The following is a 20,328-nucleotide window of genomic DNA, read 5'->3' on the forward strand; positions in this document are numbered from 1 at the left end:
TTTGGCATATATTTGGAATTTTCCATAAAAGAGGGAAAAAAAAACTAAGAACAAGAGTACTCATTTTACACCTTAAAATGAGGTATTTTAAAGAAACCATCTGGCAAATTAAACTACTAAAACCTAGTCACTATAATAAAATACATAAGCAAAGAAAACTTTTTATGACATCCTCCAAAATTGGTGGCTGCCTAGAGCTGGGGGAATTAGTGTTCGGTATGTCAGCTAAGGGGTGTGGGGTTTCTTTTGAGGATAATGAAAAATGCCCTAAATGTAATACTGGTGATATACAACTCTGTGACTACACCAAAAGCCACTGAATCGTACATTTTACTTTTTTAGGAGGCTCCATGCCCAACATGGGTCTCAAACTCACAACCCTTGAGAGCTGCATGCCCTACCCACTGAGCAAGCCAGCCACCCCTGAATTAGAAATTTAAAATAGCTGAATCTTACAATATATGAATTCCATCTAAGATTTTTTTTTTTTTTTAATTTCACACAGAGAGAGAGATCCCAAATAGGCAGAGAGGCAGGCAGAGAGAGATGGGGAAGAAAGCTCCCTGTTGAGCAGAGAGCTCAATGCGGGGCTCAATCCCAGGACCCTGGGATCATGACCTGAGCCGAAGGCAGAGGCTTTAACCCACTGAGCCACCCAGGCACCCCTGTGAATTCCATCTAAAGAGAGCTGTTTAAATACAAAGAATGTACTGTTTTTACCTCCTACATATCTCCTGAGTCACCCCATGCTCTCTTTTCCCACTCTCTTTTTATGAAGAAGTCACCAAGAAGACACCAAGAAGTTGTCTCCTTGTATCCAGTCGGCTGTCCTCTGTTCCATCCCCAGAATCTCACACCTACCTGGCTGGGACTATGCTATTCTCTCAGCCTGCTTGCCTTCCTCCTTGTGCCCTGGCTTAAACATTACTTCTGCCAGGAGTCTTTCATCTAATCCAGTGGATTCAGGTATGCCTCCCTACCCTGGGTACTTCAACTATCACGCTGCTATTTTATGTTAATTATTTCCTATCTGTCTTCTCCACTAGAGTTTACATACATAAGGAATGGGAAAATTTCTGTTAATCCTAACCTCTACTCTAGCACAGTATCTCACACACAGTAGACATTCAGTAAATATAGACTCTATGAAGAAATAAATGATGAACAAGTCCTTACCTGACAAGGCCTTCACTCCTTCACAAAATAAAGACAATGCACCAACTGGTGACTTTTCTGATTTTTTTCCCTTCTGATATATATACATATTCACAGGATGACCTCAAAATTTATATTATTAAATAGCCCTATTATTTCCTAGTAAAAACAACTAACTAATGAAGATATGATTAAATTGAAGTCCATTTTTATCAGCCCCTCCTTTTGAAATAAATGAGGTTAATTAGATAAGAAAATTATCTCTAACACAAATTAGCAGTTGGGAATTATCAAAGTAAAAATTTTAACTCTCTCTGTACCATTTTTTTCAGTAAAGTATATAAATATGCTTGAAAACTAACCCCAAATTGACTATTAGAAGCTACATTTAAGAACTCAGATTTTAAAAGATAAAAGAAGGGGCACCTGGGTGGCTCAGTGGGTTAAAGCCTCTGCCTTCAGCTCAGGTCATGATCCCAGGGTCCTGGGATCAAGCTCCGCCATCGGGCTCTCTGCTCAGCAGGGAGCCTGCTTCTTCCTCTCTCTATCTGCCTGCCTCTCTGCCTACTTGTGATCTCTGTCAAATAAATAAATAAAATCTTTAAAAATACATATATAAAAGAACTGCTTGCAAGCCTGCTTCCCAGGCTCTGTGTCCTAAGGCGGAGGAAAACTGTCCCATGGAAGGTTACAAAGGCAGCCTAGGCAAAAATTAAGTTATTTGACTGCCACAGGGTCCTATGCTCCCAGTTTCCTCTAGCTTCTCCCTTTATCATTCAACTCTGGCACAACATCTAGCTTATATGCTACATGAGTACTGCATATGTACTTCAAACTCAACTCCCTCTCAAACTAATTTCTGTGGTAACAGCGGCTGTTTACCACCTCCAGATCTCACCAAAGAAAACCTCAGAAGAAACAGGTAGCTGCTGGCGTAGCCTATGTTACAATCTGGTGGTCTTGCAGATGCATAGATCCTCATGTCACAGATCTATTTCCTACCAACCTGAATTTGACACCTCATGAATTAGTGGTATAAAAGGTCACATCACTAATGTTAAATTAGTACCTCTTCTTGTTAAATATATTTAAAAAAAAAACTCACACTCTTATCTAGCATTATTTGAAATCCCAAAATACTAGAGCTAAAAGCAAATCACTCAGTCGCAATTTAAGAATATCGTTCTGTCCTAGAGTCCCATTCATGCTGAGATTCTGATGTAATCTTCTCCTCTATTTTGATATTTTCGATTCTGTGGTTCTTGAAAGACAGTTAGTTATTCAATAAATACTTATTAAGTAAATGAACCTCTAGAAGCTATGGGTTGGAAAGAAAAAAGGAACTTCTATTTATGTAACGGTCATTTATAAAACTGGATAGCTGTAATCATAGAGCATTTATATTCTGTGTTCAGTTACTCTATACTCACATGCAGAGTTTAAGTTTTTAAAGAATTAGAATAAAAAAGAATGCAGGTTATTTTTCAGATAATTCACAGAATACTTTGAGGATTTAGCAGTGGCCAAAGAGCATCACTTGGAGCACGACTTCAAACCAAACAATAATAGAAGGCAGAGAATAGGGTGGGGAGAGGTGGTCTGACTAGACAGTACTACTCAGTTTAAGGTTTGATAACTTATTTCACTGATGTACTGTACTTAAAGTAACGTACCAGAATTTAATAAAAATTATTCCATGTACTTTATTCTATACCCATTAAATTAAATTTACACTTAGCATATAGAGGTACATCTATTCAATCAGGATTGTCTTTGCACAAAGAGAAATAATTACTAAGGTAAATAAGAACTCAAAGTTTACTATCACAAGTTAAATATCTGAACTGTGTAACATAAGCATAAATGTTATTATTTGCAAAGAACAGCCAAACTTTAGAAGCCTATAGCAAGAAAGCCTCTTTCCTCCTAAAACACTCAATTTCCAACCAAACTTTATATATGACAGAGCAGTGCAATCATACTCTTTAACCCACTCACCTTCACATGGGTACCCACTGGCCTCACAGCAAACTATGCTCTGAGACTCCAGGGGGAATGTTCCTTCTTCCCTCCTAATTAAGTCTGAGGGCCTACACCTCAGACCTGAAGAGGGAATTTCCACCAGGAATTAGTGACATTATTCCTTTTCTCCTTTTCCCAACTCAAAAACATAACTCCAGAATTTCAGGAATTCTCCAATCTACAATCTTACATAACCCAACCTTTTATACCCCCAACATACTCACCTTAACTAATTTTCTCTTTGTCAAAGGAACTAGAGCAATCCCACTGCAGTGAAGCTCTTATCACTTACTGTTAAAATGATAAAGGGGTGTGCTCTTGGTACTCCCAGACTGATAGTAGAATATAATTTATCATAGACATAATGCTATCAATATAAATTTCTATTACATTAAATATTAAGTTGTCTTACAGGAATTATTTTGAGAGGCCAATATCCTTTCTGCTGGGAAATATAAAACATATACACCCACTCAAAATCTTTGAAAGTGAACATTTTACAAATTATACACTCTCAAAACCAGTATGACCAATATATCCAAAAGAAACATAATACAAGCTACCCTTGTAATTTTAAGTTTTATAGTAACTGCATCTGAAAAATAATAATGAAAAGGTAAAATTAACTTTAATATGCCTTTATGTAACTCACCAGATCCAAAATATTACCATGTATCATGTAATTAGTATTAAAAAGTATTAAGCTATTTTACATTTTTTTACACAAAGTATTCAAAACCCAGTGTGCATTTTACATCTCGATTTAGACTAGGCACAGTCCAAGCACTTAATGAGCCACATGTCACCAGTGGCTACCATACTGGCCTACACTAGTAAATACTATTATTTTCCATAAATACTTCAAATACCTCCAAAAAAAATATTGACAGTAATTTACAAAAGTTGTAACTATGTATACTGATACCAAGTATAGCAAATAAATTGTAGAATTAAATCAAGAGTTTTTGTTAATTTAAAAAAAAGTTTTTGTTAATAACACCACGTAGTATGTAAATCATGTAGGTATTTCATTTGTATATTGAGGTTTTTACAATAGTCAGTCTTTTAAGAACTCAAACGCATTTATACATTTCACTGAAAAATTGTCACAACAGACCAAAATAATGCAGCACTTCAAGCCACAGCACTGAAAAATCAAGAAGAAATGTATATCCTCCCCCAAGACAAGTAGTAACAGTAACATAGTTAAAGGCAGTTAATAAAATATTCTGTAGATACACTCTAAAATTCAAATTATACTTGGTAACACTTGTCCAAATTTCATGTACATTATCTAGAAGTTAATATTTAGAAATTAACATGGTAATTCTCAGCTGGGGTTTGTAGAACAAAGGAGATGAATACTTTGGGTCATTCTATAATGTATGGGATTTCATACAGATCTGATTTTATAAATGAGAAAAATTCTTTATAGATCTATGGTCAGTGAATGATAAAAAGATTTCTATAATACAAGGACAAAGTAAATAAAGCAAAACCACATGAAATAAATTAACACACAGCATGCTTTAAAGCTGACATTTTATTATAAATCCCAAACTATTAGCTATGTTCTACTGTAAGACTATTTTCAATATTCAGTAATCCTCTACAATGGTTATTTTCCTGATCTCTTCATATGCCATGAAGTAAACCCAACAGTGAAAAATAAGACTGTAAGTTAGAAGATTCAGGGTACTTATCAAAGAACAAAGAAGGGAAAGAGCAAAAGAACAACTCCCATGAAGTAGATATCGCAAGAACTTCAGAAAAACAAATTCAGAAGGAAAACATAAATTAAATGGAATCCAGTATTACATAAGCAAATACACCATGCTTTCTAACTTAATAGAACATGCCTGCTAAGGGCTCCTGGGTGCCTCAGATGCTTCTGCTCAGGTCATGATCTCAGGGGCCCGGGATCGAGCCCCATGTTGGACTCTCTGCTCAGCAAGGAGTCTGCTTCTCCCTCTCCCTTTTCCCCTGCTTGTGCTCTCTGTCTCTCTCAAATGAATAAATAAAAACAAAATCTTAAAAAAAAGAGAGAGAGAGAGAGAGAGAATATGCCTGCTAAATATGCCTGCTTTAAAAATACTACCTAAAACTATTTCCTATATTAAGATTTTTAAATAGCTGATTTTTTTTTTAACACTTCACTTCATGTCCCCAGGCAGTCAATAATAAGCACAATCAAGATCATTCATCCCAACAGCACCACCCAAACCATAATTCTGATTCATTTTCCACAGAAGTCCCAAATTTCTGATACTGTCAATGAGTCCTACTCCTCCATCTTACTTTCATCCACCATTCTTTACACTCCTTCCTTATTCTTTCCTAGAACTCTCACCCTCTTTGCTCTATGCCTCATCCATATATAGTAGCCTCCAAATTAACACTACGTATTGTGATCATGCCTTAAACTCAACGGATTCCTTGGACATTAGGGTATTCTGTATAGATCTATGTTATATATACCATTAAATCACTCATTACTTCAAGTGTTACTAAAAAACTAACAGGTAAAGAGTTGGGAGTTCAACTTGGAGGTAATGGCAAAAAATAATGGAAGCCCAAGAAGAATAACATCTTCACATCAGCCCAATTTAAGGAGACAGTGGAAATCATGCTCTTCATCCCTAAAAGATTAAAGGAACTTGAATTTAACACCTGGTGAATAATTCGGTGGTAAAAGACCATGATCTTTACTACTGTTAACAAATAAATTAGTTTCAAAATGACTCAAAGAATAGGGAGAAAGGTTGTTTTCTAAACAGCAATAGGAAAGATAATTATATAATAATATACAGCAAGATCAAAGAGTTTCTGAAGATTATGGAAAAGATATGATTACCAGTAATATTCTCATTGAGATATTTTCAGTTTTTCAGCCAGTCATTATGAAAAGGTAGCATTCTCAGCCTTGATATTGAGTAGCCTAGTCTGGGACGAATTGGCGGGGGCAGTGGGGGGAATGGAGGAAGATTATTTCTGAGCTCTCCTTGGCCAAACTGAGGAAGGAAAATTCCCAGCTGGATCCAGGTTAATACCATAATATTCTCTGGAGGTTAAAGTAACCATTAAAAAAAAAAAAAAAGATTATTGAGTTTCCAAGCCAAAGCCTCAAAAAAGCTATAATCTCTGGATCTCAAGTAAATTTTTGAGAAGTCATAACAGAACCAAAGTTAAGAGTACGATTTGCTTAAAGCAAACAGCTTTACAGTAACACAAAGAAAATCCCAGGGCATCTACTCTGCAACTTTTAAATCCTCTGTTATCCTTCCTATACATCATTCTCTCCTCAAAAAAAGTTAATTTTTAAAGTTCATTGATGAGAATAGCTAGTAACATTTTTCTAAACCCTAAAAGCAGTACTTCTATTTTATATTCAACTAAACAGTTCAAATTACTCTCCAGCACTTATTTCATGCTTTCTATTTTACCGCATATTCTATAATAAGAGTGTTGGGGGAATGAGTTGCCCCCCCACACAAAGATACAATAAAATCTTAACCCTCAGAACCTGATAATGTGGCCTCATTTGGAAACAGGATCTGTACAGATGTAATCAAGTCAAGATAAGGTCCTGCTGAACTGTGGGGGGGATCCTAAAATCCAATGACCTTTGTCCTTAGAGCAAAGAGGTCTGAAGACACAGAGGAGAGCCAAAGAAAGCCATGTAAAGGAGGTAGAGATGAGAGCTATGACGCTAACAAACCAAGGAATGACAAACTGCTGGTAACCACCAGGAGCTAAAAGAGGCAAGGAAGGACAATTCATTCCTAGAGTGTTTGAAGGGATCATGGCTCTGCCAACACCTTGACTTTGGACTTGTAGTCTCCAAAACCATTAGAAAATCTATTTCTGTTGTTTTAAGCCACCTAGTTTGTGGTAATTTGTTATGGAAGAACTAAAAAACTCACACACATAAGTATGGGTTTATGGTTCTGAACCTGTTTCACCTGTGTACTGGGGGTTGAAAAAATAAAAAAATGGTTTGGGGTCCCCCTGGGTGCTCCGACAGTTAAGTGTCTGACTTGATTTCAGTTCAGGTCATGATCTCGGGGTTCTGGGATTGAGCCCCACATCAGGCTCTCTGCTCAGCAGGGAGCCTGCTTCCCCCTCTCTCTCTGCCTGCCTCTCTGCCTACTTGTGATCTCTCTCTCCCTCTCTCTCTCTCTGTCAAATAAATAAATAAATAAATAAAATCTTTAAAAAATTACATTCATCTTTATGCTTTTTTAAATGTGCACTTATTACTTTTTTAAAATTGGGAAGAAGGAAATATATAGAATTGTTGACATTAGGAAGTTTTATAACCATTTTTTTTTTTCAGTTCTTTTTCTCTCCTCTTTTTTCATTTGTATCTATTTCAAAGAATTTCTGGTTAAAGATCATTGCCCAAGTGTACAAAGTTATATTCTCTCCCTTTAAAGATCCAATGAAATGACAGAACAGTAATACAATAGGAAGTCATGGCAACGAACAATACAGGACCGTCATAAAAAAGATTGCAACAAAATTTCAGAAGCTGGAAAATAAAGCATTAATTATTAAAGCAGGACAGAAGAATACATGGCATAAAATACAAGTCTGGAAATGTAGCACAGGGAGTTCACCTGTCTGGGAGAACAGTGAAGAGACTCTAACCTCAGAAATATCAGGTACAAAAGCAGGCTAAAAACAAGAACCTTAACTGAAAATCTATATATGCACTGTCTCATTGAACAAAACTGAGTATCCAGTAAATACCAGTTTCTATTCCATGATAGAAAAAATAAACAAACCCAAAATAAAGCAAGAGTGTGGGTACAACACTGTGAGGGTGGCAATAGAAGCATCACTGTTTTAGATAAGCCAGGCTTGTCAACTTCCTAAGAAAGAGACACAAAAAAAGAGAGAGTAAGAAAGGAGAACAAGAATCATTTTTAAAGCAATGATGGTAATGCAAAGACTGCACTAAGCAATTTAAAAGTCATGTTGTTACATCTTCATAATACATAAAAAAAAAATTATCTCCAAATTACAGATGAAAAAACTGAGGCTGAAGGAAATGAGAAATTATTCAAGGTTGCACACATAATTAAGTGGTAACAGGTTTAAACACAGCATGAACTCTTAGCCATCGTATTAGTAAGAGCAGTCATTTCATTTCTGGGGAATTAACTTGTTCATTCTAATTAATTATATTTTCTCTAAAGACACATCTAATACTAACACCATGACTATTACCATAAGAAAATAACTCTACTTATCATTTATAGCCTAAGAAGATATTCCATCAGTATGATGAAAGCTTGGAAAAAAGTATCTATAATAGTACATTTTCTATAGTACTTCAGGAATATCACCAGCCTCCCACTGAAGGACTCTGAAATAAACTTCAGTAGTAGTACACATAGAACACTACACTAAAATGCTACTTCAGATCAATCAAGTAAAAAAACTCCATTATACAACTATCAATATACCCTTGTCAAGTTTATTTCAAGGGATAAAGATATGAGTAATACTTAAACAAACTTACAGTAAAATCAATAGTTCTAAGAATATTCATTTACAAACTAAATAAGGCTGTGAAAACAGGATATAAAATCTTTATTTAAGAAAGGTTAAAAAAGAATGTTGAAGAAACAAAACACTACATACCTAAATTATTTTCATCTTTCAATTTAACAAGAGAATACTTCTTTTACAACTATTATTTTTTACAATGCACATTCCTATCTGCCCCTTCACTACCTTGTATATATTTCCTTCCTTTCTTTGGTGTGTTTTAATAATCAACTGACATTAGATGCAAGACTGTAATGAAATCAACATTCAATGCAACTGCTAGCAAAGTTATAACAAACAGTATTAGTTAAGATTTTTTGTTAATGTCTGTAAGAAACATTAGTGAGAAGATGGAAAAGACAGTCTTCCCTATATTTCCCACTAAATACAACTAAAAGCCCTAGACATTATATATAAAACAAGCAAATGACTGAAAGTTGGAGAAAAGAAGGCAGACCAGCTAAGAACCTCAGGATCCAAGGAACACAATACTGTGGCGAATTCCTTGGGTTTTCTTTTTGCCTCTCTGCTTTGGAGCTAAAATAAACCAGCCACCCCAAAGAACCAGATGGCACACCCCAAAAAAGTCTCAGGAAAGCCAGTTCTCCCTACCCAATGGACCAGGAAAGAGGAAACTAACAAGAATTTCTCGAGAAAGTAACCACTCTTTTCCAACCAAATACCAAAGAAAAAACCACAGCTCTACCCACACCAACAAAAGTCACACCAACAAAAGCCTAGACTTCCAACCTTGCCAAGCTATAACAAAATACTTCAAAGAGCTCCACCAGAAGGCCAAGCAGGGAAACACAACTTTCATCCCTGTCTGGCACTATGGATATTCCCTATGCACAGATACATTCTTAGGTTATATCAGAGAGGCCTAACAGAGTGTCTGGACACTCATCATCCCCCAGCAGTAATGAGGCCAGCCAAACAATGGTGTCAGTGGTGATGATATGAAAAATCTGGACTTCTACCCCACCCAGCAGTAACAAGGCACTCCCTTCCAAACTCCTCAGGTATCAACAAAAGCCAAGTGGGGAACCTAGACTTCTAACTACATCTAGCAATTAAGGAGGTAGTACCTCTCCCTGCTTCACATGCCAGAGCAGTATCTTACCAAGATGGCAAATAGAAAAGGTTTAAACATATAGTAATAATATGTTTACTCTATGTTTATAATCATTTTATATTATATTTACTCATATGTAAATAGCTTATATTTATAAAAACGTGATAAAATATAAACATAACAACATTTGTTATGCAGGAAATAATTTAAATCTAGACTCTCATAACTGTACAAAATACTCCAAAATTTAAATTCAAAATCACTTGTCATATAAAGAATTAGTAATTTCCCAAAATGAATGGAAAAAAAAAAAATCAATAGATGCCAACACCAATATGAGAGAACTGTTAGAATTCTCTGGCAAAGGGGCGCCTGGGTGGTTCAGTCAGTTGAGCAACTGTCTTCAGCTCAGGTCATGATCCTGGAGCCCCAGGATTGAGTCCCATGTCAGGCTCCCTTGCTCAGTAGGGAGTCTGCTTCACCCTCTGACCCTCCCCCATCTCGTTCTCTCTCTCTCTCAAATAAATAAATAAAAATCTTTAAAGAGAAAAAAAAAGAATTCTCTAGCAAGGATTGTAAAGGAATCATCATAAAATTGCTTTGATGAACGATACAGGCATGCCTGAAACGACAAAAGAGAGCACCAGCAAGGAAATAAGACATTAAAAAAAAACCCAAAATAAACATTTTAGAACTGAGAAATACAATAAGATAAATAGCTCAGTAGGAGGGCTCAACATTAGAATGGAGCAGACCCCCCAAAAAAAAAAAAAAATCAGTGACCTGGAAGACAAAACAATAAAAATTACCCAGTCTACACACAAACAATAGATAGAGGAGAGGGAGGAGGTAAAAAGGAAGAGAGCATCAGAAACCTGTAGGACAATAACAAAATATTTATGACTTGTGCCATCCTGGAAGTGAGGAGTTAAAGGCTCAAGTACTCAAAGAAAATAATGTTTGGAAACTTCTCAGATTTGGCAGGATGTTCAGTTTCAAGAGGCTATATGAATACCAAAAAGGAAAACTCCAAAGAAATCCACCCAAAGACCTTAATTTCTAAAAACTGAACACAAAGAAAAAAATCTTCAGAATAGCCAAAGAAAAATGACAAGAAATTTGTCATCAGAAACCATGGAGGTCAAAAAGAAGTGGCATAATACTTTCAATTACTGGGGGAGAAAAATCTGTCAAACTAGAAATGAATACCCAATAAAATTATCCTTCCATAAACAAGGGAAAATCAAGATATTCTCAGTTGAAAAGAAACAGATAATTTGTCACAAGTAGATGTGACAGATTAAAAAAATGGCTAAACCAAAATAAAATAATAAAAGGAACTTTGAAACATGAAGAAAGAAAGGACACAGAAAGCAAAGATAAGCTGTGTCTCATCTTGTTTCCTAAATTAAAGTCTGGTAGTTGGAGTAAAAATTATAACACTATCTGATATATTTATAAATACATATAGAGACAATATTTGAAACAATTTTTTAAGTAGGGGATGGTAAAGATTTTATACTTCACTCAAACTGTTAAAATTAGTTATTCACATTACATATGTACATATATATCTAGACCAACCACTAGAAGAGCTATACAAAGGGATACACTTAAAAATACTATAGATAAATCCAAGTAGAATTCTAAAAATGTTCTACTAACCCACAGGAAAGCAGGGAAATGAAAACAGAAAGAAGACAAATAGTGAACTTAAGTATCAATAAATCAATAATTACATTAAGGGTAAATGGTCTAAATATATCAAGCAAAAGACAGAGATTAGCAGAGTGAATTAAAAATTACAATCCAACTGTATGTTGTTACAAGCAACTTACTTCATATCTAATGATACAGACAGGTGGAAAAGTAAAAAGAATAGGAAACATTTACCATTTAAACACTAATCAAAGGAAAGCCAAAGTACTGTACAAATAGCAGGTAAAGTGGACTTCAGCACAAGAAAATAACCAAAGACAGCGAAGATTTTATATAATGATAAAAGGGCCAATCCACCAAGAATATACATCAATCCTAAATGTGTATGCACCAAGCATTAGAACTATAATATATGTAACAAAAATTTAAAGAACCAAAAAGAAATACACAAATCCACAATTATAGTTGAGATTCTAAAAGACTGCTCTTAACAACTGACTAAACAACTAGATAGAAAACCATCAAAGATATAGAAAAAGTCAAAAACACCATCAACCAACAGGATCTAATCAACCCAACAACAGCAAAATACACACTGTTTTCAAGTGCCCACAAAACATATACTGTATAAACCACATGCTAAGACCTAAAGGAACCTCAAAAAATTTATAATTGAAATCATGGTATTTCTGACCACAATAGAATCATTGAAATTAATAATTTAATTTGAAATTAGTAATTTTCAAATACTTGAAATTAGTAACAGAAAGACAGCAGAGAAATGCCAAACTTTGAAACTAAACAACATACTACGAAATAACCCTGAGGTCAAGAAGAAAGTCTCAAGGTAAATTAAGAAAACAACTAAATGACAACATAAAATATCAAAATTTGTAGGACACAGTCAAAACCACGCTCAGAAAAATTTATAGCACCAAATGCATCCACCTAAAAAGAGTGAAAGTTTCAAACCACTCATCATCCACCTTAAAAACTGAGAAAAACAGCAAAATAAACCCAAAGCAAAAACAAGTAAATAATAAAGAGCAGAAATAACTGAAATTGAAAAGAGAAAAAAGAAAATGAAATGAAGAATTGATCCTTTGAAAAGGTCAATAAAATTGACAAACTGCTACTAAAACTAAAAAACTAAAAAAAAAATAAATAAAAAAAAACTAAAAAAAAAAATAAATAAAATAAAAAAAACTAAAAAATAAAAATAAAAAAATGGAATAGGGGGTGGTATCACTACAGAGGCTACAGACATCAAGAGATAATAGGGAAATGCTATGAACAACTCTACACACATTAATTTGACAACTTAGACAAAATGTGCCACTTCTGGGTGGGGCGACTACAACAATTCATCCAATTTAAGAGGCATAATTTGAGGGGTGCCTGGGTGGCTCAGTGGGTTATGCCTCTGCCTTAGGCTCAGGTCATGATCTCAGGGTCCTGGGATTGAGCCCCGCATCAGGCTCTCTGCTCGGCAGGGAGCCTGCTTCCTCCTCTCTCTCTGCCTGCTTGTGATCTCTCTCTCTCTCTCTGTGTCAAATAAATAAATAAAATCTTAAAAAAAAAAAAAGAGGCATAATTTGAATAGCCCTATAATTATTAAGGAGACTGAATTCATGACTTTAAAACTATGAAAAAAGAAATCTCTAGACCCAGATGGTCTCAGTAAAGAATTCTACCAAATATCTAAAGAATCAATGTCACTCTATACAGTCTCTTCCAGAAAATAGGAGAGAATACCTTCCAATTCTTTTTATAAAGCTAGTATCATCTGGACATCAAAACAGGACAAGGCAGTCCCCCTAAAAAGAAAATTATGGAACAATATTCTTTATGGATACACAGAAAAATTCCTTAACAAAATATTAATAGAATTTACCAATACATAAAAATAATTCTACCTTATGGCCAAGTGGAGTTCCAGGGATGGAAAGCCAACTCAATTTTTGAAAAAACAAGCTATGGAAATCTGCCACCATATCAACAAGCTAATGAAGACTATCATTTATCAAATGATACAGAAAAAACATTTGCAAAATCCAATACCCATTCATCATTTAAAAAAAACAAAAAAAACTTCTCAGCAAAGTACGACTAGAGGGAAATTTCCTCAAATTGATAAATGACATCTACAAAAAACTTACAGCTAACAACTATCATACAACTACTTAACAGTGGAAGACTAAGCACTTTATCTGTAAGATAAAAATGTCTACTTCTACTACTCATCTTCAACACTATTCTGGATGGTCTGGTTACTGTGATGATAAGTAAAGGAAATAAAAGACATACAGATTAGGAAGGAAAAACATCCTATTTACGATGACATGACTGTCTATAGAGAAAGTCCCAAGACATCTACCAAAAAATTTCCTACAACTAAAGAGGTTCAACGATGTCACAAGATAAACATACAAAAATTGATTTATTTCTATATAATAACAACATATTGACACCAAAACGGGAAATACAATGCCATTTACAATCACTCCAAAAAAAAAAAAAGAAAAAAATGAAATACTCAGGTATAATTCTAACAAAACAGATACAATACTGGTGAGTAAAATTAAAATTTAAGTAAATGGAGACCTATATCATGTTAATGGACTAGAAAACTTAAGACAGTAAACATGTCAATTCTCCCCAAGCTGATAAATGGATAATACAATTCCTATAAAATTCCCAGCAAGATTTTTTTGTAGCTATAGATAAATTAAAACTTATACAGAAAAGCAAAGGAATGAGAATAGTTAAAACAGTTTTGAAAAAGAAAAATGGGAATAATTATTTTACCCAATTTCGAGACTTATTAGGCAAAGAAAACGAATTCCAATCTTAGTCTCACACTGTGCAAAAAGGACTTAAGTCAGCATGTCAAGGTTTTCAATATCCTGCATATTACAAAAAAGGTTTGGCCCTTATCTTTGGCTCCTGAGAGGTAACCTCTAAACCCTTGGAATACCCTGCCTAATAAGACTATCTTTGTTTACTTGGGGACCTTGAGTTAGTTCATATAGTCTACGCTAATAATGTGATTTATGATGGGTGCTTTGAAACACTGTGTTACAAGCTTGACTTCTCAAAGGCTAGTCACTAACGTCATACACACAAGGATGTGTGACAAGGAGTCAATCATGCCAACATAACCAACCCACAATAAAAATCCTGGACACCAAGGCTTAGGTGATTTTGCCTGGTTAGCAGCACTTACGTGCTCTCACAAATTACTGCTGGGAGAATGAAACACTATCTACACAACTCCACTGGGAGAGGACAAATGGTTGGGCCTAGTGTCTCCTAGACCCCGCCCTTTGCTTTTTTTTCTATTGCTGATTTAACTCCGTATCCTTCAGCTGTAACAAACCATAATCATTAGCATGACAGCCTCTCTGAGTTCTGGAATTCTTTCCAGCAAATCACTGATCTGAAGAGTGGTCTTGGGAACACCAAACACACTTGTTTTATAATAAATTAACTCAAAAATGGATCACAGAATTAAATAGAAAACAAAAAATGATAAAACTTCAAGGCAAAAAAAGAGAAAAATGTTCAAGATCTGGGACTATGCAGGGTTCATAGACTTGACCCCAAAAGCACAATCCATATATACACTTCTAAAATTATAACTATTCATCAAACTATTCATTTTAAAACTTTTGTTCTGCAAAAGACACTGTTAGAGGATGAAATGACAAGCTACAGAATGGAAGAATATATTTGCAAATCATACAGCGAACAAAGGTTTAGTGTCTAAAATATAGAAAGAACTCTAAAAGCTCAACAGTAAAAAAATAATAATCTGATTATAACAGAGGCAAAAGACATGAAGAAACATTTCACTGAAGAGGACAGATGGAAAGCAAACATATGAAGAAATAGTCAATATTATTAATCTTTAAGGAAATGAAAATTAAAGCCACAATGAACTATCACTACATTCCCATCAGAAAGGCTAGAATTAAAAACCACCAGTGCTAACAAGAATGAAGAAAAAACTGGATCACTCACAATGATCCATTTCCATTGCTGACTGAAATGAAATAATCACTCTGAGAAACAGTATGACAATTTCTTTAAAAACTAAACATTCAAATGCCATACAACCAGCAACTGTGTTCCTGGATGTGAATGGTTAGAGCAGCTCTATTTCCAGTAGTCAAAACTGAACGCATGTGTCTTTCAGTGGGAAAATGCTTAACCAAAATGTAGTTTACCTAATACCACCACTGCTGAATGCTACTTAGCAATAAGAGAAATGAACTATTTATATATGCAACAATCTGGATGAATTGTCAAAGAAAAAAAGCCAATATTATAGGGTTACATACTATATGATTCCATTTATACAGCATTCTTGAAATGACAAAATTATAAAAATGGAGACTAGATGTAGTGGTTTCCAAAAGTTGAGGAGTAGAGGAGGATGACCAACATGAGGTGCATACTGTGGTGATAGAAACGTTCTGTAGGGCACCTGGGTGGCTCAGTTGGTTAAGCAATTGCCTTCAGCTCAGGTCATGATCCTGGAATCCAAGGATCAAGTCCCGCATCAGGGTCTCTGCTCAGCAGGGAGTCTGCTTCTCCCTCTGACCCTCCCCCTTCTTATGTTCTCTCTCTCTCTCTCTCTCAGATAAATAAAAATCTTTTAAAGAAAAGAAAAGAAGCAATCTATGTTTTGACTGTATCAATATCAATATCCTGGTTGTGATAGTGCACTGCAGTTTTGTGAGGTATTACCATGGGTGGAGGTGGGAGGAACTGAATACAGGGTGCATATAATCACTGTACTGTTTCTTAAAATTGCCTATGAATCTATAATTATATCAAAACAAATAGTTTAAAAAGTGATGTGGGAAAATTAATATGATGAGAGGGATAATTTCACTTGATATAATGATAACACTGAACATTATTAATTATTATTAAATATTCAAATATTACTTTATAATTTATTTTGGAATAACAGAACATATCCCTTGAATGTTCTCAATCACAACCATTCTCTGAGGGCTCATGTCTAAACACTAAGAATTTCAGCTCACCTTCCACGCTGTCAGAACAGGAAGTTCCAATGCCGGTGTCACCACTGTCAGAAGTTATACTATGTCTCCTGATATGATTATTTCGATGGTTAGATGTAACACTTGTGGCCTGCCACAATGATTCATTACCAGGTAACCATGCTGATGAAGAATAATCTGGGCCTACAAAGAAAAATATGCAAAAATTAGCACACTGAAAACGTCTACGAGTAGACAAAAGAGATCTTTTTTGAACTTAGAAAAAAAAATACACATAAAAAAAGTTATTTTCTGCATCAAATAATTAAAATAGATCAATGATACCTAAGATTCATCAAATAAACTTACATACTGTACACCTAAAAATTCAATGCTGATTTCACAGCTTCCTCTACTAAAGGACCTGGATTTCTGCTCATAGGTTTTGAACACTGAAACACATACTGCTCTTATTTAAAACATCAAATCTATCTGTCTGTCTGGAAATGTCAGCACTCTGCTCTGGAATATGTGATATGCAGACATCTGTGATACCACACAGAGCAATCAGTTGAGAACTGGGGCCCAGGGAAAGCCTAATTGAATAATATTGCATAACAATTTCAGTGGAACATGCTAATGGAAAATAAATTTTTCTTCTGTATCTTAATCATTTAACATTTAAAATCATTTTTTATTTCTTTTATTTCTTTAGTTATGTTTTGATAAAAGATTAACACCATAGCATCATCATGACTTTTTCTCAATTTTCCCTTTTGAGTGATATTAAATCTTTTTTGGGCTAACATCACTTTTTAATGTTCTCCTGGTCTTTATTTTCAGTTATCTTGTCCACTTTTACTTAATTTTTATTTGCCTTTTTCTGACACATCCATTTTACTTTTCTTCCTACTTCATTCTTAAATTTTTGTCCATTACAATGCCACACAAAGTATATCCAAGGAGGAATGCCAGTCTGTGAATCACTTATAACTAGTTCATAAAAGTTACAGTAATCTGAGGGGCTCCTGGGTGGCTCAGTCATTTGGGCATCTGCCTTCAGCTCAGGTCACAATCTCAGGGTCCTGGGAATCTGTCAGGCTCCTCACTCAGCTGGGAGTCGGCTTTTCTTTCTCCCTCTCCCTCCACCCCCATGCAGAGTGTGCACACATGCTTTCTCTCTCAAATAAATAAATAAAATCTTTAAAAAGTTATGGTAATCTTAAAAAGCAATTTTAAATTTATTGAATTTTATATAAAAGCTATAGAAGCACATATCTTTATTAATGATGAACACAGTGATTCTCAAATTGGAGCCTGAAACTTATTTGTGGAAGTTAACAAGTTCTACACAAGAATTTGGGGCTTTCATTCAATGACATCCTTACAAAATTAATAAGCATATTACAGGTGATCTGAATAGCTACCTTAAAACATTTATTATCAATAATTTCAATGCCCGCATTTGTGCTCTATGTTCACAAATGCAGCTGTTTCTAAGTAAAGAGCAAATAACGTATGGGGCATTTATCATCATGATATGAAACAAGACATCTGCACAGAATTACAAACTGATACACCATTGAAACTGCCATATAAGGAGTGCCTTTTAGCAGTCTTTAGAAAAAATAAAGTTTTTAGATTTAAACGTAAGGATCACAAAATAATAAACATGTCCATAAAATGGATTAAATCATTTTGCCACAATTTTTGAAAAAGCCTCTCTGTATTTAATATTAAAAATCAAAATTCATAAACAGATTAATAAAACCAGACCTGAAGCTATTTTTTACCAATACTAATCCTAACATTAAAGATATTGTTTTAATAAAACACCATGCCATGTTAATACTAGTTTAAATTTCTATTTACATATAATTTATGAATTAAATTTGTTTTGGTTTTATACATATATAAGGTAAATAAGTAGCCTTAAAAACCATATACATTTAGGGGTGCCTAGGTGGCTCAGTCAGTTAAGCATCTGACTCTTGATTTTGGCTCAGGTCATGATCTCAGGATTGTGAGATCAAGCCCCACATCCAGCTCAGTGCTGGGCATGAAACCTGCTTAAGATTCTTTCTCTCCCTCCCTACCCCCCCACCAACAAGTTCTCTCACTCTCTCTCTATCTCAGAAAACAAAACAAACAAAAAAACAAAAAACACACCTCCCAATAAAACATATACATTTAAACTAACTCAAAATTTTAAAATACTGACCAGAGAGACACACAGCCAGCTTTGATGTCCAGAACAACCACTTAAAACCCAATAGATTCTAGGCCTTTCTCAGAATAGGACTTACCTTAATTCATTTGATTAATCACTCACATATTAAAGCACCAAGTGAAAGTATTCTGTAACCAGGTCTGCTCTAACTCTGATCTATCCATAATCTATACCAAAATGTTTTCCTCAATCAGATCCTCAGGTATGGACAAATATTTCTTAAGAATATCCAGAAAATAGCATAAATAGGCTAGGAATACATGTAAATGACAAAGATATGAAAGAATGTCCAATCTTACTAATAGTGAGAGAAAGTAAAAGTGTTTAGACTTCTAACATTATAGTTGACCCTTGAACAACAATAGGTTTGAACTGAGTGCCTCCCCTATACACAGAATATTTTTAAGTAAACATATCAGAAAACTTTTTGGAGATTTGTGACAATATGAAAAAATTTGCAAATAAACCAACTAGCCTAAAGATACCAAAAAAATTAAGAAAAAGGTTTGTCATGAGTGCACAAAACACTATAAATACTAGTCCTATTTTATCACTACCATAAAATACATACAAACCTATTATAAAAAGTTATAATTAATCAAAACTTACACAAACATTTTACACTGTACATGGTGCCATTTGAAGTTAAGAGAAATGTAAATAAACACAAAGATGTAGAAATAAATCATAATTACATAAAATTAACTATAGTACATACATACTGTACCAATGTTATAATTTTTGTAGCCACCTCTCATTGCTATTATCCACTTAAAAATCCATATGATGCTAATCATCTCTAGTACATTGTGTATCACAGTAAAAAGCGATCTCTTGTGGTTCTTGCATATTTTTCATCATGTTGTGTTCAATAACATAAATCTCCAACACCATGAGACCCATACACAATGTCACTAGTGATGCTAGAAATGCTCCCAAGGAGCAAAAAAAAAAAAAAAAAAAAAAAAAAAGCCAGGATATTAGAAAGAAAAAGTTGAATGCTTGATATATACTATAGTTTGGGGTCTGTACCTGTAGTTGCCTTCCATTTCTGAATAAATGAATCCAGCATAAAGATCATTGTTAAAAATGAAAAGGAAATTTGTGAAGCTGTTGCTGCAGCTACACAAACAAGAGCAAAGACTTGAACTTTCTGTGAAATACCTTTTTATCTTGTACTGACAATACAGCTTTTATGTGGGTACAAGGTTGTGTAAGAATGGCATACCTAAAGATTAGTATGATTTGAGAAAAAGCAAAGTCATTACAGCACATGACAACTTAAAGCAAAAAGAAGGTGAACGATACAAAGCTGAAGAATTTAATGCCAGCACAGGATGGTTTGATAGTTTTTAGAAAGAAATTTGGCTTAAAAAAGGTCAAGATAACAGGAGAAACAGCTTCTGCCCACCAAGAGGCAGCAAATGAATTCCCAGATGCCATTATGAAAATCATTGATGAGAAAGGTATCTGCCTGTACAGGTTTTTAAAGGCAGACAAAAGGGTCTTACTCTGAAAGAAATGGCCACAAAAGATGTAATAGTAAGGAAGAGGAGTGAGCACCAAAACTTAATGCAGGAAGGGATGGGCTAACAGTTGCTCTGAGCAAATGCAGT

General features: G+C 34.6%; 1 protein-coding gene across 5 annotated transcripts in view; it reads right to left on the reverse strand.

Moving 5' to 3' along the window:
• The window catches only part of CEP85L (centrosomal protein 85 like), a 223,684-nt gene that overhangs the window by 134,069 nt on the left and 69,287 nt on the right, over nt 1–20,328 (reverse strand). For all 5 annotated transcript variants that reach the window (XM_047732071.1, XM_047732070.1, XM_047732072.1 and 2 more), the window contains one exon: nt 16,525–16,686. In XM_047732071.1, coding sequence (XP_047588027.1) covers nt 16,525–16,686 — 162 coding nt within the window. The remainder of the gene's footprint in view (nt 1–16,524; nt 16,687–20,328) is intronic.

The sequence above is a fragment of the Lutra lutra genome, chromosome 6 (genome assembly GCF_902655055.1).
Source record: "Lutra lutra chromosome 6, mLutLut1.2, whole genome shotgun sequence".
NCBI classification, from domain to species: Eukaryota; Metazoa; Chordata; class Mammalia; order Carnivora; family Mustelidae; genus Lutra; species Lutra lutra.